This window comes from Nicotiana attenuata, unplaced genomic scaffold, assembly GCF_001879085.1.
Source record: "Nicotiana attenuata strain UT unplaced genomic scaffold, NIATTr2, whole genome shotgun sequence".
NCBI lineage: Eukaryota > Viridiplantae > Streptophyta > Magnoliopsida > Solanales > Solanaceae > Nicotiana > Nicotiana attenuata.
The window spans coordinates 112,101-138,937 of record NW_017671376.1 but is presented as its reverse complement, the minus strand read 5'-3'; the positions used below and the strand labels follow the sequence as shown (position 1 = coordinate 138,937).

Genomic DNA, 26,837 nt, shown 5'->3' with positions numbered 1-26,837 from the left:
GAACCCCCACAGTGAGCGCGGGTACCCAAATGGATCGGGCTGCGCGCCGCAGCGGTCATGTGCATTGCATTGCATTCATGCATTTATATCTGTTGGTCTTAATTGTCCTGGTATTGTTGTTGTTTCATCGTTTAATGTGCTGAATCGCTGATTATAGCTTTATATTGTAATATTTCGGAATTTCTTACTTTCAGCCATTATATATGTTTATTACTCACTGAGTTGGAAGTACTCACTTTACTCCCTGCACCATGTGTGCAGATTCAGGTGCTCCGGAGACTTAGTGGAGCTGTTTGCTGTTTTCGTGAAGTTTATTTTCAGGAGTTGTTGAGGTAGCTGCCTGACGTCCGCAGGACCCGACTCCTCCCCTTTATTTCATTTATCTTTCCATATCCTAGACTTCTTTATTACTATGGATATATTACTCTGTTACATCTAGAGGCTCTAGACTCGTGACTCCCGATCTATTGGGGAATGCTGGGATATTCGTTATTATTTTCCATACTATTTTATTTAGTTTCAGATTGGAACCTTGATATTTGATATTTTAATCATATTATTTGTTAACGGATTGCGTATTTGGGTTGAGAGTATTTATATTGGTCAGGCTTGCCTGGCATTAGTGTTGGGCGCCATCACGACAGGGATTGGGGTCGTGACAAGTTGGTATCAGAGCCTAGATTACTAGGCCTCGCGAGTCATGAGTCGGTTTAGTAGAGTCTCGCGGAACGGTACGGGGACGCCTGTACTTCTCCTCGAGAGGCTGCAGAACCTTTAGGAAAACTCCATATTCTTGAAATTCTTGTCGTGCGGCTTTGTGATTCGAGAACTAAATCTCTGTATTCTATTCTCTCGCAGATGGCGAGAACTCGTGCTACCGGACGCGATGGTCGACCACCAGTACCACCCACTAGAGGCCGTGGATGCGGTCGTGGTCGTGGTCGAGGTAGGGCAGTAGAGACAACACCTGCTGACCCACCAGCGCCACAGTTCAGGACCAGACTCCAGCCGTCGATGTCCCAACAGCACCTGTGCAGGCACCAGCAGTGCCTATTGCTATTCCTGATCTCCAGGAGACCTTGGCCCAGATACTATCAGTTTGTACTGGCCTGGCTCGGGCGGTCTCAGCTTCTACTGCAGCAGCTGCTTCCCAGGCCGGGGGAGGACATCAGACCCCTGTTGCTCACACACCTGAGCAGGTTGCCCAGGGATTTCAAACACCGGAAGCAGCCATAGCTCCTCTAGTTGCTCCAGTTGCACCAGCTCCAGCCTATGAGGTTCCAGCTATGCCGGACGATGAGCAGCGTCGTCTTGAGAGATTCGGCAGGCTTCAGCCTCCGAGGTTCAGCGGTGCCAAGGGCGAGGATGCCCAGGGTTTTCTGGATAAGTGTCAGCGTATGCTTCGCACTGCAGGGATCTTAGAGTCGAGTGGTGTGGCTTTTACTACTTTCTAGTTCTCAGGGTCTGCATTCACCTGGTGGGAGGACTTCGAGAGGCGTAGGCCGGTTGGTGCAGCGCCCCTTACATGGCAGCAGTTCTCCACTCTCTTTCTGGAGAAGTACGTACCGCAGTCTCATAAGGAGGAGCTGCATCGTCAGTTCGAGTGGTTGGTTTAGGGCGACATGTCTGTGACCCAGTACGAGTTGAGATTCACGTAGCTAGCTCGACATGCCACTTGGATGATCCCGACAGATCGGGAAAGGATTAGGAGGTTCGTGGATGGCCTCAACTATTCACTCCGTATTTTGATGACCAGAGAGAGGGTTATGGGTGCCTCGTTTGAGGAGGTAGTTGACATGGCTCGAGAGATTGAGACGGTTCGCCGTCAGGAGCGTGAGGAGAGAGAGGCAAAGAGGCCTCGAGGTTCGGGTAATTTTAGTGGTGCTCCGTCTAGGGGCCAGTTCCAGCGTGGCAGAGGCCGTTACTTCAGGCCTCCTCAGTCAGGTCGTCCAGAGTACAGTGGGGCCTCTTCAGGCCGTGTTCATCAGGGACTTCAGCAGGGCCAGACTTCACTTAGTGCCCTTCCAGCTCATAGCTCTACACCTGCCTCTTTAGCCCAGGGTTCTTCAGCAGCGAGGGGTTTCATCAGTCCCCTTCTCCAGCGCCGGGTAGTTGCTACGAGTGCGGTAAGTTCGGTCATATGAGGAGGCAGTGTCCTCGGCGTCGTGGTAGTCAGTCTCAGCAGAGGGATTAGCCCTCATCTTCTGCTCCTGTTTCATCAGCACCCGCCCAGCCAGCTAGGGGTAGAGGTCAGATAGCCAGGGGCCGCCCCAGGGATGGAAGCCGGACTGGCGGTGGTCAGGCTCGATTCTATGCTCTTCCAGATAGGAAGGACGCCATTGCCTCAGATGCTGTTATCACAGGTATTATCTCAGTCTGCCACATAGATGCCTCTGTCTTATTTGATCCCGGATCTACCTATTCCTATGTATCTTCATATTTTGCTCATCACCTGGGTACTACCCGAGGTTGTCTTGCTTTGCCTGTTCATGCATCTACCCCAGTGGGTGATACTATCATTGTAGATCATGTATACCGATCCTGTTTAGTGACTATTGGGGACCTGGAGACCCGAGTTGACTTATTGCTGTTGAGCATGGTTGATTTTGATGTTATTCTGGGTATGGATTGGTTATCTCCGTACCATGCTATTCTGGACTGTCATGCTAAGACAGTTACGTTGGCTATTCCGGGTATCCCGAGGATTGAGTGGCGTGGTACGACTGATTATGTTCCCAGCAGGGTGATTTCTTTTCTAAAGGCCCAGCGGATGGTTGGGAAAGGTTGTATATCTTATTTGTCTTTCGTGAGAGATATCGGAGCTGAGACTCCTAGTCTTGACTCCGTCCCCGTCGTGAGGGACTTCCCTGATGTGTTTCCACCAGACCTGGCAGGCATGCCACCGGACAGGGACATTGATTTTGGTATTGATCTGGTGCCTGGCACTAAGCCCATCTCTATTCCTCCGTATAGCATGGCACCAGCAGAGTTGAAAGAACTAAAGGATCAACTTCAGGAACTCCAAGATAAGGGGTTTATTCGTCCTAGTGTGTCACCGTGGGGTGCACCGGTTCTATTTGTAAAGAAGAAAGATGGCACAATGAGGATGTGCATTGATTACAGACAGTTGAACAAGGTGACAGTGAAGAACAAGTATCCACTACCTCGTATTGATGATTTGTTTGACCAGCTCCAGGGGGCAAGGGTATTCTCGAAGATTGATCTCCGTTCAGGCTATCACCAGCTGAAGATTAGGGATTCGGATATTATGAAGACTGCCTTCAGAACTAGATATGGGCACTATGAGTTCCTGGTTATGTCTTTTGGGCTGACTAATGCCCCAGCTGCGTTCATGCACTTGATGAACAGCGTATTTCGGCCGTATCTGGATTCATTTGTTATCGTTTTTATTGATGATATCCTAGTGTACTCGCATAGCCAGGAGGAGCATGCTCAACACTTGAGAGTGGTGCTACAGAGGTTAAGGGAGGAGAAGTTTTATGCAAAGTTCTCCAAATGTGAGTTTTGGCTTGGGTCTGTAGCTTTTCTGGGACACGTGGTGTCCAGTGATGGTATTCAAGTTGATCCAAAGAAGGTAGAGGCGGTGCAGAGTTGGCCCAGACCATCCTCAGCCACGGAGATTCGAAGTTTCCTCAGTTTGGCAGGTTATTATCGCCGGTTCGTCCAGGGTTTTTCCTCTATTGCTTCGCCCTTGACTAAGTTGACGCAGAAGGGTGCACCATTCGTATGGTCGGACGAGTGCGAGGAGAGCTTTCAGAAGCTCAAGACAGCTTTGACCACAGCTCCAGTGTTAGTTTTGCCATCAGCCTCAGGTTCTTACACTGTGTATTGTGATGCTTCGAGAGTTGGGATCGGATGTGTGTTGATGTAGGAGGGTAGAGTTATTGCATATGCTTCTCGTCAGTTGAAGCCTCATGAGCAGAACTACCCCGTACATGATTTGGAGTTGGCTGCTATAGTTCATGCGTTGAAGATTTGGAGGCACTACTTATATGGCGTATCTTGTGAGGTATATACTAATCATCGCAGCCTTCAACATTTGTTCAAACAGAAGGATCTTAATTTGAGGCAGCGGAGGTGGCTTGAGTTACTCAAGGACTATGATATTACCATTTTGTATCATCCGGGGAAGGCCAACGTAGTGGCCGATGCGTTAAGCCGGAAGGCGGTCAGTATGGGTAGCTTGGCGTACATTCCAGTTGGGGAGAGGCCCTTCGCAGTCGATGTTCAGTCTTTGGCCAATCGGATGGTGAGGTTAGATATTTCGGAGCCTAGTCGGGTGTTGGCTTGTGTAGTTTCTCGGTTTTCCTTGTATGACCGCATCAGAGAGCACCAGTATGATGATCCACATTTGCTTGTCCTTAAGGACAGGGTTCAGCACGATGACGCCAGAGATGTGACTATTGATGATGATGGCGTGATGAGGATGTAGGGCCGGATTTGCGTGCCCAATGTGGATGGGCTTCGGGAGTTAATATTAGAGAAGGCCCACAGCTCGCGGTATTCCATTCATCCGGGTGCCGCGAAGATGTATCAGGATTTGAGGCAGCACTACTGGTGGAGGAGAATGAAGAAAGATATAGTGAGTCATGTAGCTCGGTGTCTCAACTGTCAGCAGGTCAAATATGAGCATCAGAGACCCGGTGGTGTACTACAACGGATAGATATTCCCGAGTGGAAGTGGGAGAGGATTACTATGGATTTTGTGAGTGGTCTCCCTCGTACCTCGAAGAAGTTTGATTCGATTTGGGTGATTGTGGATCGGCTGACCAAGTCCGCGCACTTCATTCCGGTGTGTACTACCTATTCTTCGGAGCGGTTGTCAGAGATTTTCATCCGGGAGATCGTTAGGTTGCATGGGGTCCCAGTTTCTATCATCTCAGATAGGGGTACTCAGTTTACTTCCCAGTTTTGGAGGACTTTTCAGCGAGAGTTGGGTACACAGGTAGAGTTGAGCACCGCATTTCATCCTCAGACGGACGGGCAGTCCGAGCGTACCATTCAGATATTGGAGGACATGTTGCGTGCCTGTGTTATTGATTTTGGAGTTCGTTGGCTGAGTTCTTGCAACTTGCAGAGTTTGCGTACAACAANAGCTTTTGGCGACTCCCAGTTAGTGATCAATCAGCTTTTGGGTAGTTACGACGGTTAAGAAGCCTGAACCTAGCCCATATCATGATTACGCTAAAAAGTTGATGGGGTGGCTCGGTGATGTGACTATTCAGCATGTGCCAAGGAAAGAAAATAAGAAGGCTGATGCTTTAGCTGCTCTAGCTTCATCATTAGCCCTGCCTGACCAAGCGCAAGTTACCGTATGCCAAAAATGGGTAGTACCGCCCCCAAATGAGGCTGAAGGTGAAGAAAACGAACTCAAGCATCTTGTTGCTGTTTCTGAAGTTGAGAAAGAAGAATGGCGACAACCCATTATCGATTACTTATGCTATGGGATACTTCCAGAAAATCCGAGGAGAAGGACTAAAATCCGTCGTCGTGCACCTCGCTTCCTTTACTACAAGGATACTCTATACAGAAGGTCGTTCGAGGGAGTACTCTTGCGATGCCTAGGAGAAGAAGAAGCTCTCCAAGCTTTGCAAGAGGCGCATTCTGGGGTATGTGGGTCACACCAGTCTGGACCAAAGCTTCACTTGCATATAAAAAGGATGGGATATTATTGGCCAACGATGGTAAAAGATTGCTTGGACTACGCTCGAAGATGCAAGGCTTGTCAATTCCATGCGAATTTTATTCATCAACATCATGAAGTGTTGCACCCGACTGTTGCATCCTGGCTATTTGATGCTTGGGGATTGGATGTTGTTGGACCACTGCCAAAGTCCTCTGGTGGGCACCTATACATATTGGCTGCAACTGACTACTTCTCAAAATGGGCTGAAGTTGTTGCTCTTAAAGAAGTAAAGAAGGAAAATGTCGCAAGTTTCATCCGAGTAAACATTATTTATCGATTTGGCATTCCTCGTTACATAATAACGGATAATGGAAAGCCATTCGACAATAGGCTGATGAACAAGATTTGTGATCTCTTTGGCTTCAAGCAACGTAACTCTTCGATGTACAATGCTGCCGCCAATGGTCTAGCTGAGGCATTTAACAAGACTCTATGCAACTTGTTAAAGAAAGTCGTCTCCAAATCCAAACGAGATTGGAATGCCGTATGGAAGAAGCTCTATGGGCATATAGGACGACTCACCGCACGCTAACACAGGTGACTCCTTATTCACTCGTTTATGGAGTTGAAGCCTTCTTGCCACTTGAGCGTCAAATACCTTCGTTACGACTGGCTATTCAAAAAGGGATCACTGATGAAGAAAATGCTCGACTTCGATTAGCAGAGTTGGAAGCTCTTGATGAAAAGAGATTGGAAGCTCAACAGAGTCTTGAATGTTATCAAGCTCGATTGTCTCGCGCCTTCAATAAAAGAGTTCGTCCGAGATCCTTTCAAGTAGGAGATCAAGTCCTTGCCATACGAAGACCCATAATTACTTCCCATAAACCTGTAGGGAAGTTCACTTCAAAATGGGATGGGCCATATGTCGTACAAGAAGCTTATTCAAGTGGGGCTTACAAGCTGGTTGATATAGATGGTATGAGAATCGGCCCTATCAACGGCAAGTTTTTGAAGAAGTATTATCCATGAAGTTTCAAGTCATAATGCTCCTCGACGTACGAGCCTAAACTGCAAGTCATGACGCTCCTTGACGCACGAGCCTAAACTGCATGTTGCTACACTCCTGGCCGCAAGAGTATAAACTGTGTACGGCCCAAAAAAAAGAAAAAAAAGTCTGCTAGGTTGAAATCTCGAAAGAGGCGGCCTAGGCAAAAGTTAGGACGTAAAAAAAAAGAAAAAAAGAAAAAAAATCTACCCAGTCTGAACTACGGTATGACTTGATCCTCTTCATCGAGGTACGTAGACAGCTTAGAGTTTCATTCTAAGTTCAGTCGCATGAGTTCAAAAGATACATATTGGCCCAATTGTTGTTCGAATGAAGTATAAAGGAATGTTAGATCAAGCTGAAATGCCATCCTCCTGTTGAACTTTGATCTCATTTGATTTAAAGGGGGCAACCCTCCACGGTAAATTGATATCTTCAATGGGCCGATTTTTGGAGGATGTCAAGTATTTGCAATGAAGTCCAGGGATTCTCTATGTCTTCAGGTTCGCCAAACCTAAGTTCGCCCTCTGCGTTAAAAAAAAGGGGAAGAGAAGAGAGACATCAAAAGGAAACACAAGTATAAGGAAAAGATTGCTTGGCACAACGTATCAAATTCAGTAAGACTTGAACTCAAGATATTTGTGAGAATATGGCTCTTAAATTTCGATTGATGGCAAGTAAGACATCTTCCGATCTCGAGGCTTCCATACCAAGATATGAATTTTTGTGAGACTGCGCAAATCTGGAATTGATGGCGTGGTGCAATGTAAAGTTGATTTCAAAATATTATCTGGGACGATTCAGAAGTTGTTTGATTGAGAATTTTGGATATGTTCTAGGTCTTGAAGTCTAGTTTTCTTGAAATCAAATGGTGTGCAATTTTGATATTTCTACACCAAGATATGAATTTTTTTGGTGAGACTGCACAAATCTGGAATTGATAGCGTGCTGCAATATAAAGTTAATTTCAAAATATTATCTGGGACGATTCTGAAGTTGTTTGGTTGAGAATTTTGGATATGTTCTAGATTTTGAAGTCTAGTTTTCAAGAAATCAAGCGGTTTGCAATTTCGATATTCCTACACCAAGATATAATTTTTTTTTTTGGTGAGACTGTGCAAATCTGAAATTTTTAACGTGGTATTCTTATTTCTCGAATTCAATCCAAGTATGGAAAAATGTGTTTCACAATTAAATTGTTTATACAATTAAGTTACAAGCCATCTTTTAGTGGAAAAAGAAAGGAAGTGAAACTGCATTTTGTCCTTAATTGAAGACAGTGGTGCACGCATATGAAGTTATATGTTAGTAAAAGATATACTAGTTTCAATAGAGAACCAACCTTTGCTTTGTCTGTCAATTTCAATGAGATTTTCTCATTTTGCACAACTCTTTTGCCCCATTTTTTGTCTGCATAACATTGTGACCATTCCATTATCATGTTAGTTGGCTCAATTGATGGAACTTGTTACCTTACACTGACCCCCCCCCCCCCCTCTTGAATTTGTATGTTGCTATTTTTGGATATCATTTCTTGATAATGGAAGTAGATTTAAATGCCTATGTCAACTATTATAAAATATTTTTGCATCATGTTTTACGTAGGAGATCATTGATAAAAAAGTGCTTCAGTTTTGCATGATTTGTAGAGAGCACCACTGAATCACCTGTTGTTATAGTATTATTGGCATTCAACCTGTTTATACTTCAATGCTTTGCTGATATGACTCAAGCAATCTATCTTATGGAATGTGCTAAACCTTCTCTTTACCATGTTGATTTATTTTTCTGTGTGAAGTTCCATTGATTAACATGATGTTCTTTCTCATTTTCACAACTATGACAAAGACTATCCCTTTTCACGTTCCCCCTTTTGTTCCAGCGAGGAGCCTTCTGCTGAAGTTGTAACTGATTTTGTTCCTCGTACGCAATATTACTATGAACCAGGAACTGGATTAATGGTTACTTGTTAACTTAAGTTTTTCTCTGTTACTTATTACCTTTTTGGAAAAGAGTAGGTGATGCTTTATGTGATTTATTTCCTGATTTAAATCTAGATTAGTCTTTCTTTTTCACAGTTCTTGTTGAGCACTCTATAAGTTTTATCCATTACTTGTATTCTCTTATCCATTGCTTACTTGAATTTTCAAGAATAGAGAACCGTTTTATGGACATAGCACTTTAATTTTGCTATTTTCATGTTTTATTTAACAAGAAAAGTCTTTAAAAAGACCAGCTACTCAAGATGAGGTATTTGAGCATACACATATGAAGAAGCTAAAGGATGGAACAAAGACAACTTGGATCGAGCCACGGGCCGAGACAACCTATGTAAGATTTCAAGTTACTTTTTAATACTTTTCATTAATTAAATTTATTCATATAATAGTTGTAACTTTTTTGCAGAATACTTTCAAACAATCCTTGGAGGAATTTGTTCAAAGCCAACCAACTGATGATCAAGGAAAGCCAATCCAACCATCCCAGGAGGATTATATGGACTTGTGAATTAAGGCGGCTGGTGGCGTACATAAGGGAAGAGTTTACGGCCTTGGATCAGAGTTTAGTTCTAGTCGTCGGTCTTTTGGATATGGTGGCTCTTCTTCCTCAAGGTCCTCGATTAATCAGGATGAGTTTGAGCTATTGAATAGAAGAATAGCAGAGATCACTGAGTTGTATGCACATAAAAGGGCTGCGCGGGAGGAGGAGGCAAAGCGAATGGAGGAGGAGGCAAAGCGAAGGGAGGAAGAAGATAGGCGGGGGGAGGAAGATGAGAGGCGGAGGGATGAAGAAATGAGGCGAAAGGATGCTGCATTTACACGTGTCACTGGTGACGTTGAAAGCCCAGCTAAACTACCTCTTAGCATCTGGTGGATTTCCTATGTCACGTTCTCCATCACACTCTAACAAGACTAAGGAGTAGTTTCTTTTATTAATATGATTTTGGGTAGGACTATGATGTTGGATGTTATGTATCAATTGGATAAGATTGAATGCTGAATTTCTTATTTGAATGTTAAGTTGCATTATTGGTTCCTAGTATTTTCAGTTTTTGTTGGTTGTTAATTAACGAAATGGATCGGAAGATGCTGATCTTTGTGTGTGAATGTTTAATTGTATTTAGATTGGTGGTTGTATTTTTTTGTTTGGCAGGTGGTGCAGTATATTTACAGCATTGTGCACAAAAATAATTTCCAGATTTCCCACGAAATTGCCACTGATTCCGTTGAAGGTTCGTCATTTAGTTGCAGAACTTGCATGTTTCCCACTGATATCGGTGGGAAAGTTCATACGATTTTTCATAATTTGCATTTATCCCACTGATATCGGTGGGAAAGTTCATACTTTTATTTTCAGAATTAACACATTTCACACGGATATCGGTGGGAATGTTCACACTTTATTTTTCAGAACTTGCATATTTCCCACCGTTATCAGTGGGAAAGTTCATACTTTATTTCCAGCTCCCTATGTATTTTTCCCACCACTTCCATGGCTAATGTATTAAAATTAATAAAAATTACTAATAATAGTTCCCACTGATTGTTGGTGGGAAATTTCATTATTTTTCCTATTAAAGTTTCTCTGGGAAACCCGTGGGAAATTTCCCACCGCGTCTCTGGGAAGATATTTCCCACCAGGCATTTTCCTGGTGACTCATTTCGGTGGGAATGCGGTTTGAAAACTCGATTTTCCCACCGGTTTCCCACTGATTTCGCCGTGGGAAATCCATGTGTTTCTAGTAGTGAGTTGGTTTCAAAATATTATCCGGGGTGATTCTGAAGGTGTTTGATCTAAGTTTTGGATATATTTTAGATATTGAAGTCTAATTTTTGAAAAATCAAACGGTTCATTATTTGGACTCTCCCACGACAAGATATGAATCTTTTGTTACAAGCGCGTAAAGCTGAAAATTATACGACTAAGATAAAAGTCGGACAATGTAAAGTAAAAGAGAAGCTGAAATATTTAAGCCCTCGAAGTCTCCAAGTTGAAGTCTTTAAGTGTATTCAAGTTGAAGTCCCCAAGTTGAAATCTTCAACCCCATCGGTCTTCAAGTTGAAGTCTTCAAATCCGCTAATCTTCAAGTTGAAATATTTAGGCCCTCCAAGTCTCAAAGTTGAAGTCTTCAAGTCCGTCGGTCTTCAAGTTGAAGTCTTCAAATTCGCCAATCTTCAAGTTGAAATATTTAGGCCCTCCAAGTCTCAAAGTTGAAGTCTTCAAGTTCGTCGGTCTTCAAGTTTCAGTCTTCAAATTAATCGGTCTTAAGTTGAATTGTTTAAGCCCTCCGAATCTTCGAGTTGAAGTCTGCAAAGTCCGCCAAACCTTCAAAGTTTTCCAAGTGTTCAAGTTGATGTCGTCTTCGAGTTGAAGCTTTATAACTTTTCAATCTTAAGGTGGACATATAAGTCCCTTTGCACCTTAAGTTGGCCTCTTCGCGGGTTTGTCCTTAAAAGGAACTATAACTTTCCAATCTTAAGGTGGACATATAAGTCTCTTTGCACCTTAAGTTGGCCTCTTCGCGGGTTTGTCCTTAAAAGGAACTATAACTTTCCAATCTTAAGGTGGACATATGAGTCCCTTTGCACCTTAAGTTGGCCTCTCCAATAGTCGGGCCACATTGAGAGTAATCTCTCCGGTAGTCGGGCTATTTTGAGAGTAATCTCTCTGGTAGTCGGGCCACATTGAGAGTAATCTCTCCGGTAGTCGGGCCATTTTGAGAGTAATCTCTCCAAGAATTGGGCCACATTGAGAGTAATCTCTCCGGTGGTCGGGCCATTTTGAGAGTAATCTCTCCAAGAATTGGGCCACATTGAGAGTAATCTCTCCAAGAATCGGGCCATTTTGAGAGTAATCTCTCCAAGAATTGGGCCACATTGAGAGTAATCTCTCCAAGAATCGGGCCATGAAAGTAATCCCTCCGATATTTGGGCAGGGATGAGTACCCGTCCCCTCACATCCCAAGATTGTCTTCTTCATGCATGGATCATCTCGTTAAACAAGAACATATCTTTCTCGCTTGACCTACAAAAAAAATGACAAAACAAGAAAAGCACAAGGAAAGAAGAAGAAATTACCTTCGCGTTAGTGCTTCCGAGTCCACAAAAATAGACTCAAATAGCTTGCAAATACTGCGAATTAATGCTCAACAAATACGAGCATATGGCTTTATATAGATCTTCATAGATGGCCTGCTATAGCATATTGCCGATGTGGGATCGAATTAAAGGCGGCAAATTAATTTCCAACATGGATTTGGTGGCCAGATTATTCCGTATCCAAATAGACGTCAACTAAAGGCTAAAGCTATTTGATTTCGAATTGGAATTGGATAGTGGGTTTTTCAGCTATCAAAGTCTACAAAAGCTATTCTAATTGGAATTGGACAGTGGTCACGTGTGGTTATTAGATTCCATTAGCAAAAGAAATTATGACTATGAAATTATTTTGGTTCAAAATTTGAGATGTTATTTCTTAAATAAGAGTTATGGCCCATTCATAAGTTCTTTACCTAATTGGACAAAATGACTTACCTCAAGTTACGTTTGAAGGAGGCATGAATAAGTAAATCCATGAAATCATTTGCAAGAATAAAAAGGCGTTAATGGCCTTTGTTAATATTTCAAGCCTAGTCAATTATATTGACACTCTGACAAGTCTTGAAGTAGGGGGCATTTGTAGACGTTTAAATTTTATTGGATTTAAATCCATAAAATAATTTGGATTATATTTTAAAATTCAAGATATATTAGTCGAAATAAATATTATGGACTAATATGATTGAATTAATTATATAAGTCCAATATATATGGATTAAATAAATATGTCTTAATCTATTGGGTTAGCCCACTTAATTGGGCTAAAGTGATGAGCCCACTTCATTAAGCCCAAGATGACATCTTCCTAGAGGCCCGGTTTGGTGCCACGTGTCAAATGACGTGGCGCGCCAAGTCAAGCGGAAGAGCCAATATGATCATGCCACGTGTCAAAATGACAAGGCATGCCCAGTCACACTGAAAGGCCAATGAAATCGTGCCACGTGTGCAAGTGACATGTTCTGGCCAATCAAATGCGGCCATGTCACACTTTAATTTGATTGGTCGGAAAGAGTTTGTTCTTATCATAACTCTTCCCTTCCACAACTATAAATAGGGGTCTTCATAACTCAGAAAAGACACCAGAAGTTATAACAAGAAGCAAGAGAGAGCTCGTGGATCAAACACCGCAAATTTCTCTACAAGTTTCAAGCTTCAAGCAATCAAGTTCAAGTTCAAGAAATAAAGTTCAAGCTCAAGAACGAAGAATGAATCAAGATCAAGTTCAAGCAATCAAGCTCAAGTTAAAGCTCAAGAACAAGATCATCGTTCGTGGAAACAAATATAGATTCAAGATCAAGCTTAAAGACCCTTGAATTTATTTACTATTGGAAAGAAGAATCAGAGGATTCATAGAGATTGTACACTCAAATATTCAAAATAAAATACTACGATTGTTGCAATATTTTTCGGTCTTGATTTTATTTTCTCGACGCAATTTATTATCTACAAACACAATGATAAATATGCCCTTCTCCATAGCTCTTTTCCTAAACTATCAATGCACTTTATAATTGTTTTTGGACCGATCAGGAGGATTCAGTATTCATCATAAACTACCAAGTTTTAATCTGGTTGCCAGCTCGCCGCAGCTTTCATCGGGGTTTCGAACCGGCAATGTGAGCAAGGCCAAAGTCAGAGGCGGACCCAGAATTTTTACGCGATGGGGCACATTATTCTGCTCAACCAATGCCCCCTAAAGACTTTTAGTGTTCAGGGTGCCAACTGCTTTAAATTAACTATTTTCAAGGTATATACATGTAAATATACAGGAATTCATCCGAAGTTTATGGGGTTCGGTGACCCCTCATCCATACACATGGGCCCGCATCTGCCCACAGTAGCAGAAGTTACCTCAAAAGACTTACAAACATTTAGAATTAATGTTGACTTAGCTAAATATAGGGCACAATAAAGGAGAAAAATCCATATAGGTAATACCTACTAGTTGGACACATATTTTAAACTTAGTATAGAACTTCTATTTACACTTTAATTAATTCATTTTGATAATGATGATGATATTAGTTGAGCTTAATAAAACGAATGAGTATTCATATCGCTGACTCTAACTAGTTTAGGGCGGAAGCATAATTATCGTTATAGTTTTTTTATTTGAACCGATCAAATCGTACATATTCAAGACTCATGTCAACTGTACTCTATCAAGGAATAACAAAATAGAAAATGATAAAGAAGTACTAGTAAAATATTTCCAATCTTTTGAATTGAAAACTTGAGGCGGCTTTTCATTACAACTAAAAACAATCATTTGGCGCAAAGGACTAGTTTAAAATCACATAATGACCCTGTGATAAAAAATTTCTATATGCTTGTGGTTTTTTCTTTAATTTCCTGATGTTTCGAAGAATAAAAAAGAAACGTTCAAGAAAAAATTTCGAAATGAAAAATTAATGAGGTGCTTAACCTACGTGTTCGTCCCCTCAAACATAGGGGAAAAAAATCATTGCACTTCTAATATCAACAAAAAAGTTTAGCGAAAAAAAGATTAACATACAAGCTCTACACGTTGCAAATCCCACTGCCTCCCCTTTTCCATATTTTGTCTGTTTCTTCCGTGATATTGTCAAAAGGAATATTAAACTGCACTTCGATAAAAGTGATACTCCGATCCATTTTAAGCGTTTTTTTGCTATTTTTACACTAATTAAAAAATTCACCTTTTAACATTGAATAATAACGTACTTGACATATTAACGTTAATTTGTTTATTGCAAATACAACAAATACTCCTAGGCTCTTTACTTCGAGGGCAACTTTAAAAAAAAGTTAATTCTTTCTTGATATTTAAAAAAATTAAATATTATGAACCATAGAAAAAATCAAAAAATAATTAAAATGGACCGGGGGAGTATACATATATTGAATGCTTTAACAATATACATATATTGTCAAAATATATTCTTCTCAATTATTTTAAGAGATTAAGCAGACACGTTATTTGAATAGAACTTATGAGGTTTGACCATAGACCCATAATTTTTAGAAGACTTTGATCGTGACAAAAGTTAGAGAAAATGATAAATAATGGTCTTTTGAAGATAAGTTTAAACTAGTCCTCTTAAACATATTATTGAGCAATTTTGGTATTTTAAGTTTGTCAGATATACTAACACTTTTGATATTCATCAAATGTTTAACAAACACCATTCTTATTTTTTTTATGTCAATGTCGGTGACTGGAGATAACTCTCTTCAATTATTCTTGAGATGGGAGGGAGCAGGGTCAACTTCTATTATGCTTGTTGGAAGGTCCGTCCGGATCTCTTCCCGGGTCAACCCATTCAATATCCGAGAGAGGGTATGCTTTTGGCGGCCACAGAGACGGCAGTTGATATGTACTTGGAAATAAGCAGATTATAGATAAGTTTTTTCATGCCTCGACGCTTCCTCGGTTCGTTCGGAAATCATGGTAGTCTTTTCATGTCAAAGAAAGTTTTTGAGAAAAGAAAAAGCTTTCCCGCCAATCACTACCCTTAGCGTTTGATGATCTTAAATTGAGAGCTAATTAAGAGTTCGTTGGGCCAAATTGCAAAAAAAAAAAAAAAATGCTTATTTGAAAAGTATTTTTGCTCAAACGTGAATTTTTTAAAAAATATTTTTGGATAGTTATAATTTGCATTTGGTTAATAGTACTTTTTGCGATATTTAATAAATAAATTGTGTTTGATTAATTTTTGTAAAAAGTACCTTTGAATGTCAAAGTACAAAAAGACGATAAATATTCAGTTTACAACTAGTATTATTTAAAGGAGAAATGAATTTCAATATTTTTTTTTTTTGGTAACTAACCTTTTTGTGTATTAATCACCAGTAACTTTTACATATCCATAGCCTGCTTATAACTCAAAAGCTATCTAACTTACAAAATCCAAAACCAACACTAACTTTCAATATCAAAACATAAGATGCTGCACCATACTACTAATCCCAGTGATGGCTCGTAAATTACATATGTAGGCTATCTTGCGTGCAATACTCAGCTCCTCTGCTTCTCTTTTCAAACAGCCGCATGTTCCTTTCTATCCAAATGGAGTGAATTATCTCAACATACACCATCTTGAAGACTTATGCTCATTGTGTTTTACTCTTAGCACATTATACAACCCAGTGCATATGTTGTTCCCAAGTATCTCTAGCAATATCCTATCTTTGCATCCATTGCAGGATTGTATGCAACAATTCCTTGGCAAATCGACATTTGACAAATAAGTGTTCCCTATTCTCATCATGGTCTTGACATAAAGAGCATCTGGAATCTACCGCTAGTCCCCATTATACAAACCTATCTGCAGTCAGCAATCTCCTATGTAGTTGTAGCCACATGGTAAATATACATTTTGGCATGGCATTATTTTGAAACATCGGGTATTTCTAGTTAACTCTTGGTCTATCTTCCGGCAGCTGCAAGTAGAATCTTCTGATAATACTCTTTCTTGGATGATGATGATGATGCACCTGTTGTAGTGTTGTTCTAGCATTTAGGATCTGTCTTACCATCCAACTTGCTTGTTGGGGAATTGCCATATCTTTTAAGTGTTTGTCTTTGATGTAGTAAGCATGTATCCATCTTATCCATAGTCGATCTTACTTATTTGCTACATCCCAACAGACTTTAGCTAGAGCAGCCTTGTTCCATAGGTGCAATATATCAAGTTTAGGCCCCCACTAGATTTAGGTGTACACATTCTATCCCAAGCTACTAGAGCCTTTTTTGTGATCACATTTACTCCAGACTAGGTGTAGCTTCTGCAGAATGAATCAATCATCTTCAAGACCTTTGAAGGCAAAGTAAACAGCTGCGACCAATATTTCAATATTTAGTATAAAAGAGTTTAATTAATTTTTATTTTTATTAAATTTGAACATATAAAAAATAAAGTATAATATAGTTTAAAGGTCTTAATCAATATAAAATATAGTTATCCAAACTAATAATATTTGGTATCCTACATTACTTATTATTACATGATAATTGAAATATATCAAAATACAATCATTCAGATATATTAAAAATCTGCTTCATAAGAGGATCTATTTATATGGGAGAGACTATTTCAAAGAAGAATAGGAGAAGGAGAATAAAAATACGATATAAATAAATTAAGCAACAAAGACAAATGGGATGATCGAAACAAAAATGGAATAATTTAAATTAAAAAAAATTATAGTAAGGATACTTTTGTCTTTAATTTTTTTTCCTACTTCTTAAAAGAAGTTAGAATTTATTGCATCTTCCAAAAACAAAAAAACTGCTTTTGGTGCTGCTCTAAAGCACTGCTCCTTCTTGGCCAAAAAAATTTCAAAAAAAAAAAAAAGAAATACCTTTTTACAAAAATATAATCCAAGACCACTCAATCAGGTAGTGGGTAGTTGATGGTTGACCAATGCTTTTGCATTAGCATAATTCCAATATTGCACTTTTTGGACCATAACAAGCAAAAATATTTAAAAATAAATTTAAACTTCAAAACTGACAGTATTAACATTTTTAGTATTCTATTTAACTGCACTTATTTTTCTTTTTAATAAAAGGACAAAAAAATCATTCATAGTCCATACGCTAATTCCAAGTTGCTTATTTTTTTTAGGTAATTAATCAATTTTATATTAATCACCAATAAAACTGTATAAAATCATAGCATTGCTTACACAATTAGCTATCTCATTACAACTCTATCTTCTATGTCATATGATCCTCTGTACACTCAAACAAAACTATAACTATGTACTAAACTCTGAATGCCAGCAGTAGCTCTGATGTTGCATATGTATGCAACCTCACGAGCAATAGTAGTCCAGTCACGTGCCCTTTTCTCAAATATCCTCAGATTTCTCTCAATCCAAATTACATGTGCTATTTCTGCATATACCAATCGGAATATCTTTGCTCTTTTGGTCTTGCCTTTAGCATGCTGCAAACTCCATTCAAGATGCTGTACCCAGTTCTGTGTCCTTTTATATTCATGTTGCATCCATTGCATAATCTTCATCCACAGGTTCTTGGTATACTCACAAATGACAAACAGATGGTCTCTATTTTCCTCATGGTTGTGACATAGAGTACATTGTGTATCTACTGTCAACCCCATTTTGTCAATCTATCTGTGGTGGGAAGTCTTCCATGTAGTAACATCCACATAGTATACTGTGCGTTAGGCCTCGCAAAGTTCTGAAACATTAAGCATTTCCATGGCACTCGAGGTCTTTGTCCCAGTAGATGTAGATAGATGTGTCTAGTCATACTAGTGCCCTGTTTGCTCCTCTGTACCAAATTCTAATCTGTTCTAGCATTGAAAATTTGTCTGATCATCCAGCAAGCTTGTTTAGGAGCTGGCATTTGCAAGAATTGCTGTCCTCTGATATAATAGGAGTGAATCCACTTGATCCACAGTCTATCCTGCTTGGCTTCCACATCCCAGTACACTTTAGTTATAGCAGCTCTATTCCATAGATGAATGTTCACCAGATTTAATCCTCCACAAGACTTTGGAGAACATATCTTTTCCCAGGATATCAGTGCCTTCTTAGTGATGGTATTGGTGGCAAACCATATATAGCTCCGACAATATGGATCAATACTTTTCAACACCTTGACAAGTAATGATAATAACTGGGCCCAGTAAGCCTGGAATCCAAATATCACACTTTGCACTAATTGTACTCTTCTTGCATAGGATAGTTTCTTAGCTGTCCATGAAGATATCCTTGCCACTATCTTTTGTATGAGTGGTTGCCACTTAATCATTGATATCTTTTTTGTTGACAGTGGTATGCCTAAGTATTTGAAAGGCATCTCCCCTTGTCCATATCCCAGATGTTGCAGTATTCTATTTCTTTCAACACTTGATACCCCTCCAAAGTACATTGAACTCTTTCCCATATTGGCTTGTAACCCTGATGCTTGAGGAAACTAATTAAAGCATCTATGCATGGCAGTCACTAATGTTAAATCACCTCTTGCAAATAACAATAGATCATCAGCAAAGCTTAAGTGTGTGACACCCATTCTAGCACATTTTGGACGATATTTGAAGCCTTTTTCCCCCCTTTAGACCATTGAGACTTCTGCTTAGATATTCCATTATAATAGCAAATAGAAAGGGGGATACAGGGTCCCCTTGTCTAAGCCTTTTTTTTGTATCAAAAAGGGTAGTGATCTCTCCATTGATCAAGATGGTGTAGTTGACTGTTTTGACACACTCCATAATCCAGCCAATAAATTGTGTAGGGAATCCCAAATTATCCATTACCTGTTTCAAAAATATCCATTCCACTGAGTTATAGGCGTTTTGTAAGTCAATCTTAATCATACACCTATCAGAGATGTGCTTCCTTGTTAGGCTTTTGCCAATTCATGGGCCAGTATGATGTTATCTGCAATTCTTCTCCCAGGAATAAATCCTGCCTGATTTTCACTAATGATGCAAGCAATAACCTTCTATAGTCTTGATGATAATACCTTAGAGATGATCTTATAGAGTAAGGTATAGCAAGCAATAGGTCTAAAATCCTTCACATTGACTGGTTTGTCAACTTTTGGTATTAGTGTAAGAGTAGTGCAGTTTAGAGCCTTATACAATCTACCAGTAGTGAAAAATTCTTTGACAGCTACACAGACCTCCTCCTTGATAATTTGCCACGCTTTATTGAAAAAATATGCATTTATACCATCCACCCCCTGGTGACTTGTCATCCCCAATACTCTGCACCCCTTCATAAACTCTTGATTGGTGATTTCTGCACACAGCTGAATTCTTTGCTGCTGAGATAGTGTAGGCCCTTACTTCATGATCTCCCTGTTGATGGCAAGAAAATTTTGGGCAGCAGACCCCATCAGTGATTTATAAAACTCCATGATTTCATACTTGATCATTTCAGCATCATTCAAATTATGTCCATCTGGTGATATGAGTTCTTTAAGTTTAATCCACTTTGCTCTTGACTTTTATTTTAGGACACTTTCCTCTATAAGAGACCATTTCTCCAGCTGATGAAGGATATTTTTCTCCTGATCCAGTAGGCCATCACTGTACTGTGTGTTAATCTTCTCTTGAATATCTTGAAGTTTTCCTCGAGCCCTGTCAATCTTGGCAGTAATAGTTCTAAACTCCTCATTGTTTAAAGCCTTATGCCTAGGCTTTAGAGCTTTCAACTTCATCCAAATATTCTTCATTCTTCTACTTGTCACATTCTGCTCCTATATTTCCTGCACTAGTTGTAAGAATCTACCATGGTCTGCCCATACATTTAGGAATCTGAATGGAATTTTACCAGGCCTTGTACTGGTGGAAATTGATAGTAGCATAGGTGAGTGATCTGACATTTGAGGTAATTCATATTCAGTTTGCACATGCCCCCATTGCATCATCCATTCAAAATTTTCAAAGATTCTATCAATCCTGCTACTGATTCTATCAGTTCCATATTGTTTCTCTGACCAAGTGTAGTAGTCTCCCTTCCATATCAATTCATTCAGTTGCAGAGTTTTAATGCAACTAGCAAAGTCTTGAGTTTCTGCATATGTTATAGGATTGCCCATTAGTCTGTCTTGGGGATAAAGCACTCCATTGAAGTCTCTTCTAATTAACCAAGGTGTGGTTATGCTTGTAGCCAAATTATGGATTTCTTTCCAGAGTGCTCTCCTTTGTTCAACTGTATTGTATCCATAGACTACGGTCATTAAGCAATCTATCTTCCCTAAGTTGTCTGTAAGCTGACAATGTAAGAATTGTGCCACAGCTTTTATTAACTTCACAGTATACCATCTTGGATCCCATACCACCCATAGTCTACCATTTTGAGCATGTTGGTAATTATTTATCACTTCCTATTCAGGTATAATAGCTTTGGCGACTCTCGTGAAATTATGCTCTTTCACTCTAGTTTCCATCAAGCCAGCTAACTTAACATTTTTATTTTTGATGTTGCTAGACAGTTCTTTCTGCTTATACCTCTTATTGACTCCCTTCAAATTCCAGAATAGCCAGTTAATCAACATGTTAAATGGCCTCTTCCCCTATCAAGGGGTAATTGCTGCACATCCCCTGCCCCGCATGGTAATACCTCAAAAGGATTTCTCAGCTTAACTGCAGACAACAAAGAAAAGTTTGTTAAGTTAAACTGAGGACTGTTTTCCACTTGTTTTCCTCGATTGCTTTCATTAGGCATAACCTCAATTGGACTATTGTTCATTTGCCTTTGGCTATGTAAAATAGAGTGTGACATTTTCTGTTCCACTGGTGCCTGCTGTTGCCCCTGCTACTCAGCTAATGTAGCTTGTACAGGTAGATCATCACTTTACTGAACCTTGCCTTTAGTTCTCCATTCTATAGTCACTTTCTTATTTTCCCTTATTTTCCCTTTCTGATTAATTTGTTGTTTAGTCTCCCGCTTATTAGTGTCACCATAGGAGCACATGTGTGGCCAACCTTTTGACATTGCTCACAAAACTTAGGTTTCCACTCATAGTAAACTCCTTATAGAAATTATTTGCTCTTTGGATCTCTAACACATACTTCATCTGGCAGTGGTTTAGTCTCATTAATCTCTATCAACATTCATGCAAATGAGATTCTGATTTTCTTAGGGTTGCATTTATCAGCAAAAATAGGTGTCCCAATCGCACTAGCTATTCTACTCAATGAATCCACTCCCAGTAGTTCATAGGCAGTTTTGGAAATTTACCCACAGGGGAATTTCAGTGGGAAATTCCTCATTCAAATCAAAATCTAAGGTTCAAGGCTTCAAAATTGTAGGCCTATTATTAATGGTATAAGGTCCAGAATAATAGATCTCTTGCATGTCAGCCTCCGTGTGAAATCTGATTATGTAGTATCCTTCCTCATACAGAAACACATCTGGTTCTCTAACACTTGCCCAATTAACACTTATATATCATTTCATAGTGTTGTACCCCGGAGTCTCACCTAAGATTTAAATAATTAGAGCACATCTCCACTTCTCAGTCTCAGATTCAACCTCATCTTTGTCCAATTGAACAACTATTTGGCCATTGACGATTAGCGGAGGAATATATGACAGAGACATACCATTTGCTACAGATCCGTTCTTCTGAAATAGGTTAGACCATGGTTTAGGTTCTACATCTTTTGTCGTCAGAGTAGGATTTGTTGAGCCTCGTTCTTCCTCAGTAGTTGCTGTTGTTGCATTGGTTACTGTAGCATGCACAACTTGCTCCTTTGTTGTATCCTCCGGTTGTGTTCTCGATGTAGTCGACGGAGGTGTTGTGAGATCTAGCTTTTTTGAGACTCTTGAGCTAGATGCACCTCCAGTGTTCCTCCATTGAGCCCTAGTATCGGAATCTAGGTCCAGATCTAGTGCTTGTAGAGCATTTTCTTTCCTTGCTGCTTTGCTTCGTGAGGTGATAGAGCTTACTATGCTAGTAATTACGACTTTTTTGGGCCTTCCTCGTCCTCTTCCCCTCCCTCTCGCCATGGATGACAAGGTTCAGCGCATGTTAACTAACGTGAGCTGAGAGCACTTCAAGTTGCATAATTGCGAATTTGTAAACTCAATTATAATAGTTTAACACTTCACGTTTATCAATTATTTATAATCAACTAACAGACACAAAGTCAAATTTCTAACAGCACTTTATACTCAGCTCTGCTAAATTTGAATTTAACTAGAACAAACCATCACTTGATGGTTTAACCATTTATATTTAGAAACATTCAATTCCTTCCTTGAAATTAAAAGTACACATATGTGATTTGCTAATAAAATATGAGAAAATATTTACTAACAATTTATTTTTTGTTTTGTCTTTTGATATCACCGTAAATTTACCGGACATAACCTCACATATAAAGAACACTTGATATATATGGCACAATCTTGCAACTTGCAAAGATTATTATGTCAAGTGGGTGAATTAGGTTATAGTCATTTCTTTAACAAACTTAACCAGAAAAAGAAAAACAGTATCAGGCCGTGTGAAGCACGAATACACCATCTAGTATTAATAGAAGATCGTTCTATTAAGCTAATCAAAGTTGCGTGTTAAGTATTAAACATAGGTCACTACATATATATGTTCCGTTTGATTTGTCGGAAAGAACGTATAATCCCTGGTCTTTATCCTATACTATACGTGCAGGAAGCATATATACTTCTTTTACCAATAAAGTCCGAAATTTCTTTAAAAAATATTCAAGATTTTAAAAATTGATATTCGACCATCCTTGTCTCTTATTCGGTCCATTTGTGAATTTCTTTTAAGGATTTGTGAATATGGAACTCATCCTTTGAAATTGCTAACCAATTCAGATATATATATGTACAAGACGTGCAAAGATTATACCAGCATATACTATAGTTAGCTTTCCCACTATTTAATAAGTAAAACAGAAGGCTTACATAGATTATATTACACAGAAAAAAGGTCAAATAAGTTCTATAATTTTTTAATACGGGTTTTAATTTACCAAACCCAATAATGGCTAGAAATATTTGATAGTCAATTCCATCTTGCTTGCAAGCTACTACTAGTACAATATTCAAATGATATAAAATAATCAATAATCTTATTCATTCTATCTCCTAGTAAAATATTCAAACCTTATCGTAGCTCTATAAATATGCCTATTTTATCCGTTGACTATACAACTAATCAATACAAACACAATAAAAATGGAAGTTAAAGTTAGACGATTCATGCTACCTTTAATACTTGTTGCATTGTCAACAAGCTTCTTGTTCCTCGTAAAAGCTCAAGATGTGCTCGACGTTTCCGGTAAAGATGTCCGAAAAGGAGGGCATTATCGCATCATTCCGGCGGGTCGGGGCAACGACGGTGGAATTACGGTTGCATCCATTAGGAATCGAACCGACCCGCTAGTCGTAAGCCAACATGCCGATGAATCTATCATCAGTATTAGCACTCAATTTTCACCAGCAAACTCGAAAGAAAATACCATTGTTTGGCTCAAAAGTTAACGATGTACTTTGTAAGCGATAAAACAATCAAAAAATAGAGAAGGGGTAAATCGTAATCAAATATAATAAGCCTAGAGATGCAAAGATGATAATATTGTTGTAGATCTAATATTGCAAAGTGACAATGTATGTTAATAAGGTATTTTCGTCAGAAGTAGTGATATAGAGAGAGAAAGACAGAAAATGAGAGAGTTGTCTTAGATCAGATGCCCCCTTTTTACAATGTGGAGGTCTCCTTTATATAATAGGAGACCTTCCTCGAAAGAATCAAAAAGTTACAGAGATAGGTAATGTCTCCCTAGTATAGACACTGAGTTCTAAACGACGTCGCTTTGGTCCTCACGGCCGAGTCGTACCCGCTAAGTTGGTCGGCGTACACTCATTGGGCGTACCCACTGGCGTAGAGATACTGAGGGTCAAATTTGACCCTATACAGTTAGTCCCTCCGCTCGTTGGAGATGCGTTTGGTGGGCGTCTTCGGCTGGCGGAAATGCGAACTTCGTCTTAGGAGAATTTGACCTCGACCGGGGGCGAAAATATGAGCGAAGTGAAACATATGACGCTGTTGAGCCGCTGACGCGTGGCTTCCTTTTTGGAATGATGTCATCGCCTGTATGCATCATCATTATATTTGCCCCCGAGGCGGTTCAGAGGATGAAGTGACGTTTTGGTTTCCGGCGCACGTTTTGAATCATGACTCTTCGATTCCTGTGCAGTTTATCCTTATAAGTATGAGAAAGGTTTGATCTGATTCCACTTTCAAGCCTCTGAAAAGTATTTTCTGATACACCCTTTTGCCTTTCTTTTCTGTAACCATTATTTCGTGAGGGACTTTCCCACTTCTGTTGAAACCACACTTCCTATTGTCAGTGCTTCGTTTCTCAAGTAGTATAATCATGGCAAAATGCGGACAAAATAATAAAAAGGCCAAGGATAATGCCCCGTCTAGGGTTCCGCCATCTTCTGGTGGTGAAGGGGAAAAAGCGGAGAAGGCCCTTGTTCCTCTCAGCGTAGACAATGTCCTTCCGAAGGAGATGCACGTTCGCAGGGATTTTCCGACTAGAAGCCCTGATCTTCCCTGGGAGTACAGCGTTTTGCTACAATCCCATTTAGACGAGCTGCGAGAGACGCACCGTATTCCGGACCACGTGGACATGGTTCCGGCCGGGACGGATTATGCCAAATGTTGCATGCCGCCCTGGATATATTGCGCCTTCTACGAGTACCCGTTCTTGATCGGTTATGACCTTCCAGTCTATACTCTGGCGGAGGAGCTTTGCCGTTTTTACAATGTGTGTCCGGCCCAGCTTACTCCTTATACTTTGAAGGTGTGCCGTATCATGACCACCTATGCGGCCAGGGCTGGGTGCAGCGTCTCAGTCCACCACCTCTTACAGTTGTTCAGCGCTGGTTACCTGAGGGTTACCATGCTGCAGTTGAAAGGTCGTGGCGCAAAGGGGCTTGGTCGTTCAAGCCGATGATAAGCCCAACGCCATTTTTGGCGTAAATATTTCTAACATCAGGACGGAGCACCTGGTGTCGAATACCGAGGGTTTCCGGAAAAATGGAATCCGAACGTAAGTATTTCTATTTGTAAATTTCAGTGCCGCTTGTGCTTTCGACCATAGCGGCCATTGTGACCTTTGTTTTTCTTTCTTCTCCTTTTTATTCGCAGCGAGGGCTTCTCCACCCCAGCTCGTTGATGACATAAATTCGTGGGTGGGAAGAATATACCTATGCGGAGGAGAGCCGTACCTGGGCTGCCTTTCTTCGACAGTACGGCCCGTCAGGTAATTCTTTGGCTATGTTTGGGGATTCCTTACGTGTTCGTTACCTGACTTGTTTCGTGTTTGGCAGGTCGGAGCGCCCTAAGAAGAAGAAAAAGAGAGTCGTCATCCTACCTGGGGCGGGGACCGGATTCTGAAGGTGGATACATACCCTGTGGTTCGCCTAGTGATGACGCCACGGAGGTTCCTCAACCGCTGCCTGTGGCGGCGTCTGCAAGGGGAGCGACTCCTTCGATGCCATCCCTCGGGTTGTGGAGGGGTCCTCTAATAGTGAGGAGACGCCGAAAAGAAAGAGACGTCGGTTGATAACCGGCAAGGGGGTAGCCACGGTAGATGAGAGGGCGAGTGAGCCTCGTCGGGAGTCAAGGCCTGTTTTTATGGCGGATGCCATCCGTTCTGGGAGGTCGGCTCCCCAAAGGGGGGCTGTTCCTGACGCCAGGCCAACGCGCATTCCGAAATCGGCTCGTCGGCTGCCGTTGGAGGGCGGATGATGGTGCGAGAGGGTGGGCCTGAGGTCGCCCAGGCAGATGCAGAAGCGTCAACGCGGGGTCCGGCCCGTGTTGGGATGGCGGTAGGTAGATCCAACCGTTGAATTCTGATCCCGGGGGTATAACCTGTTGCAACACAGCGAGCAGGCGCCGCGGATATGACCCTACTATGTGCGGCCCGCTGAGCGTGAAACGTTACAAAGGGATTAGCGACGAGGAACTATCCCGGAGGGTTGCCGGTGCGGGCCTTACGGTACTTTTCGATCTCCTTCATGTATCGTAAAATAAATTTTGATACATTCTGACTTGCCCTTCATCCTTTTCCTCTCTCTTTTTTTTAGACTCTCATTTTGGAGATAGAAGAGGGGGCGCGAGCGCAAGGAAGGCAGCCACCTTTAAACAGGTGGTAAAGAAATATCGGCGGTGCGTAGTCAAGCATCAAGCGCTGGCGGACCTACTCAAGCAAGACCCCGAATTTTCGGGTTTTTCGTGAGGGTTAGGAGGAGTCAGGGGCCCAGCTGAGAAGGAGGGTGGCCGAGTTAGAGCAGAATTGATGAGCAGCTGATGGCCGCCCTGGCCCGGAATATTGAGCTGGAGACTCTTCTCCAGTTTAAAGAGAAGAGTTGGAGGTTGGCCGGGGGGTAGCGGCGGAAGCTGCTGATTGCGGGTCAAGGTTGCCATCTGACCTCCGAGCTTTGATGCCAAGGCGGCTGAGATTGAAGTCCTCAAGCGGACTGCTGCGTCAAGGCCTGGTGAGGATGCGCGTCGTGAGGCGCATGATATGTGGGTATA

At 40.8% G+C, this 26,837-nt stretch overlaps 1 protein-coding gene and 1 long non-coding RNA gene across 2 annotated transcripts; one reads left to right on the top strand and one right to left on the bottom strand.

Annotated features, from left to right (window-relative positions):
- Positions 1-8,308: 8,308 nt before the first annotated feature.
- LOC109207899 lies at positions 8,309-9,710 on the top strand. Its single transcript, XR_002065073.1, has 2 exons — positions 8,309-9,023; positions 9,099-9,710. It is a non-coding gene; the product is annotated as an uncharacterized LOC109207899 (long non-coding RNA).
- Positions 9,711-17,517: 7,807 nt separating this feature from the next.
- On the bottom strand, positions 17,518-17,901 carry LOC109207898. Its single transcript, XM_019370900.1, has one exon. It carries the CDS (start codon positions 17,899-17,901, stop codon positions 17,518-17,520), a length of 384 nt encoding a protein of 127 aa, XP_019226445.1.
- Between the last annotated feature and the right edge of the window lie 8,936 nt (positions 17,902-26,837).

Bases quoted from the DNA above. Each gene is read 5' to 3' on its own strand.
- LOC109207898 (XM_019370900.1), bottom strand. From the start codon at position 17,901: ATGGGGTTGACAGTAGATACACAATGTACTCTATGTCACAACCATGAG.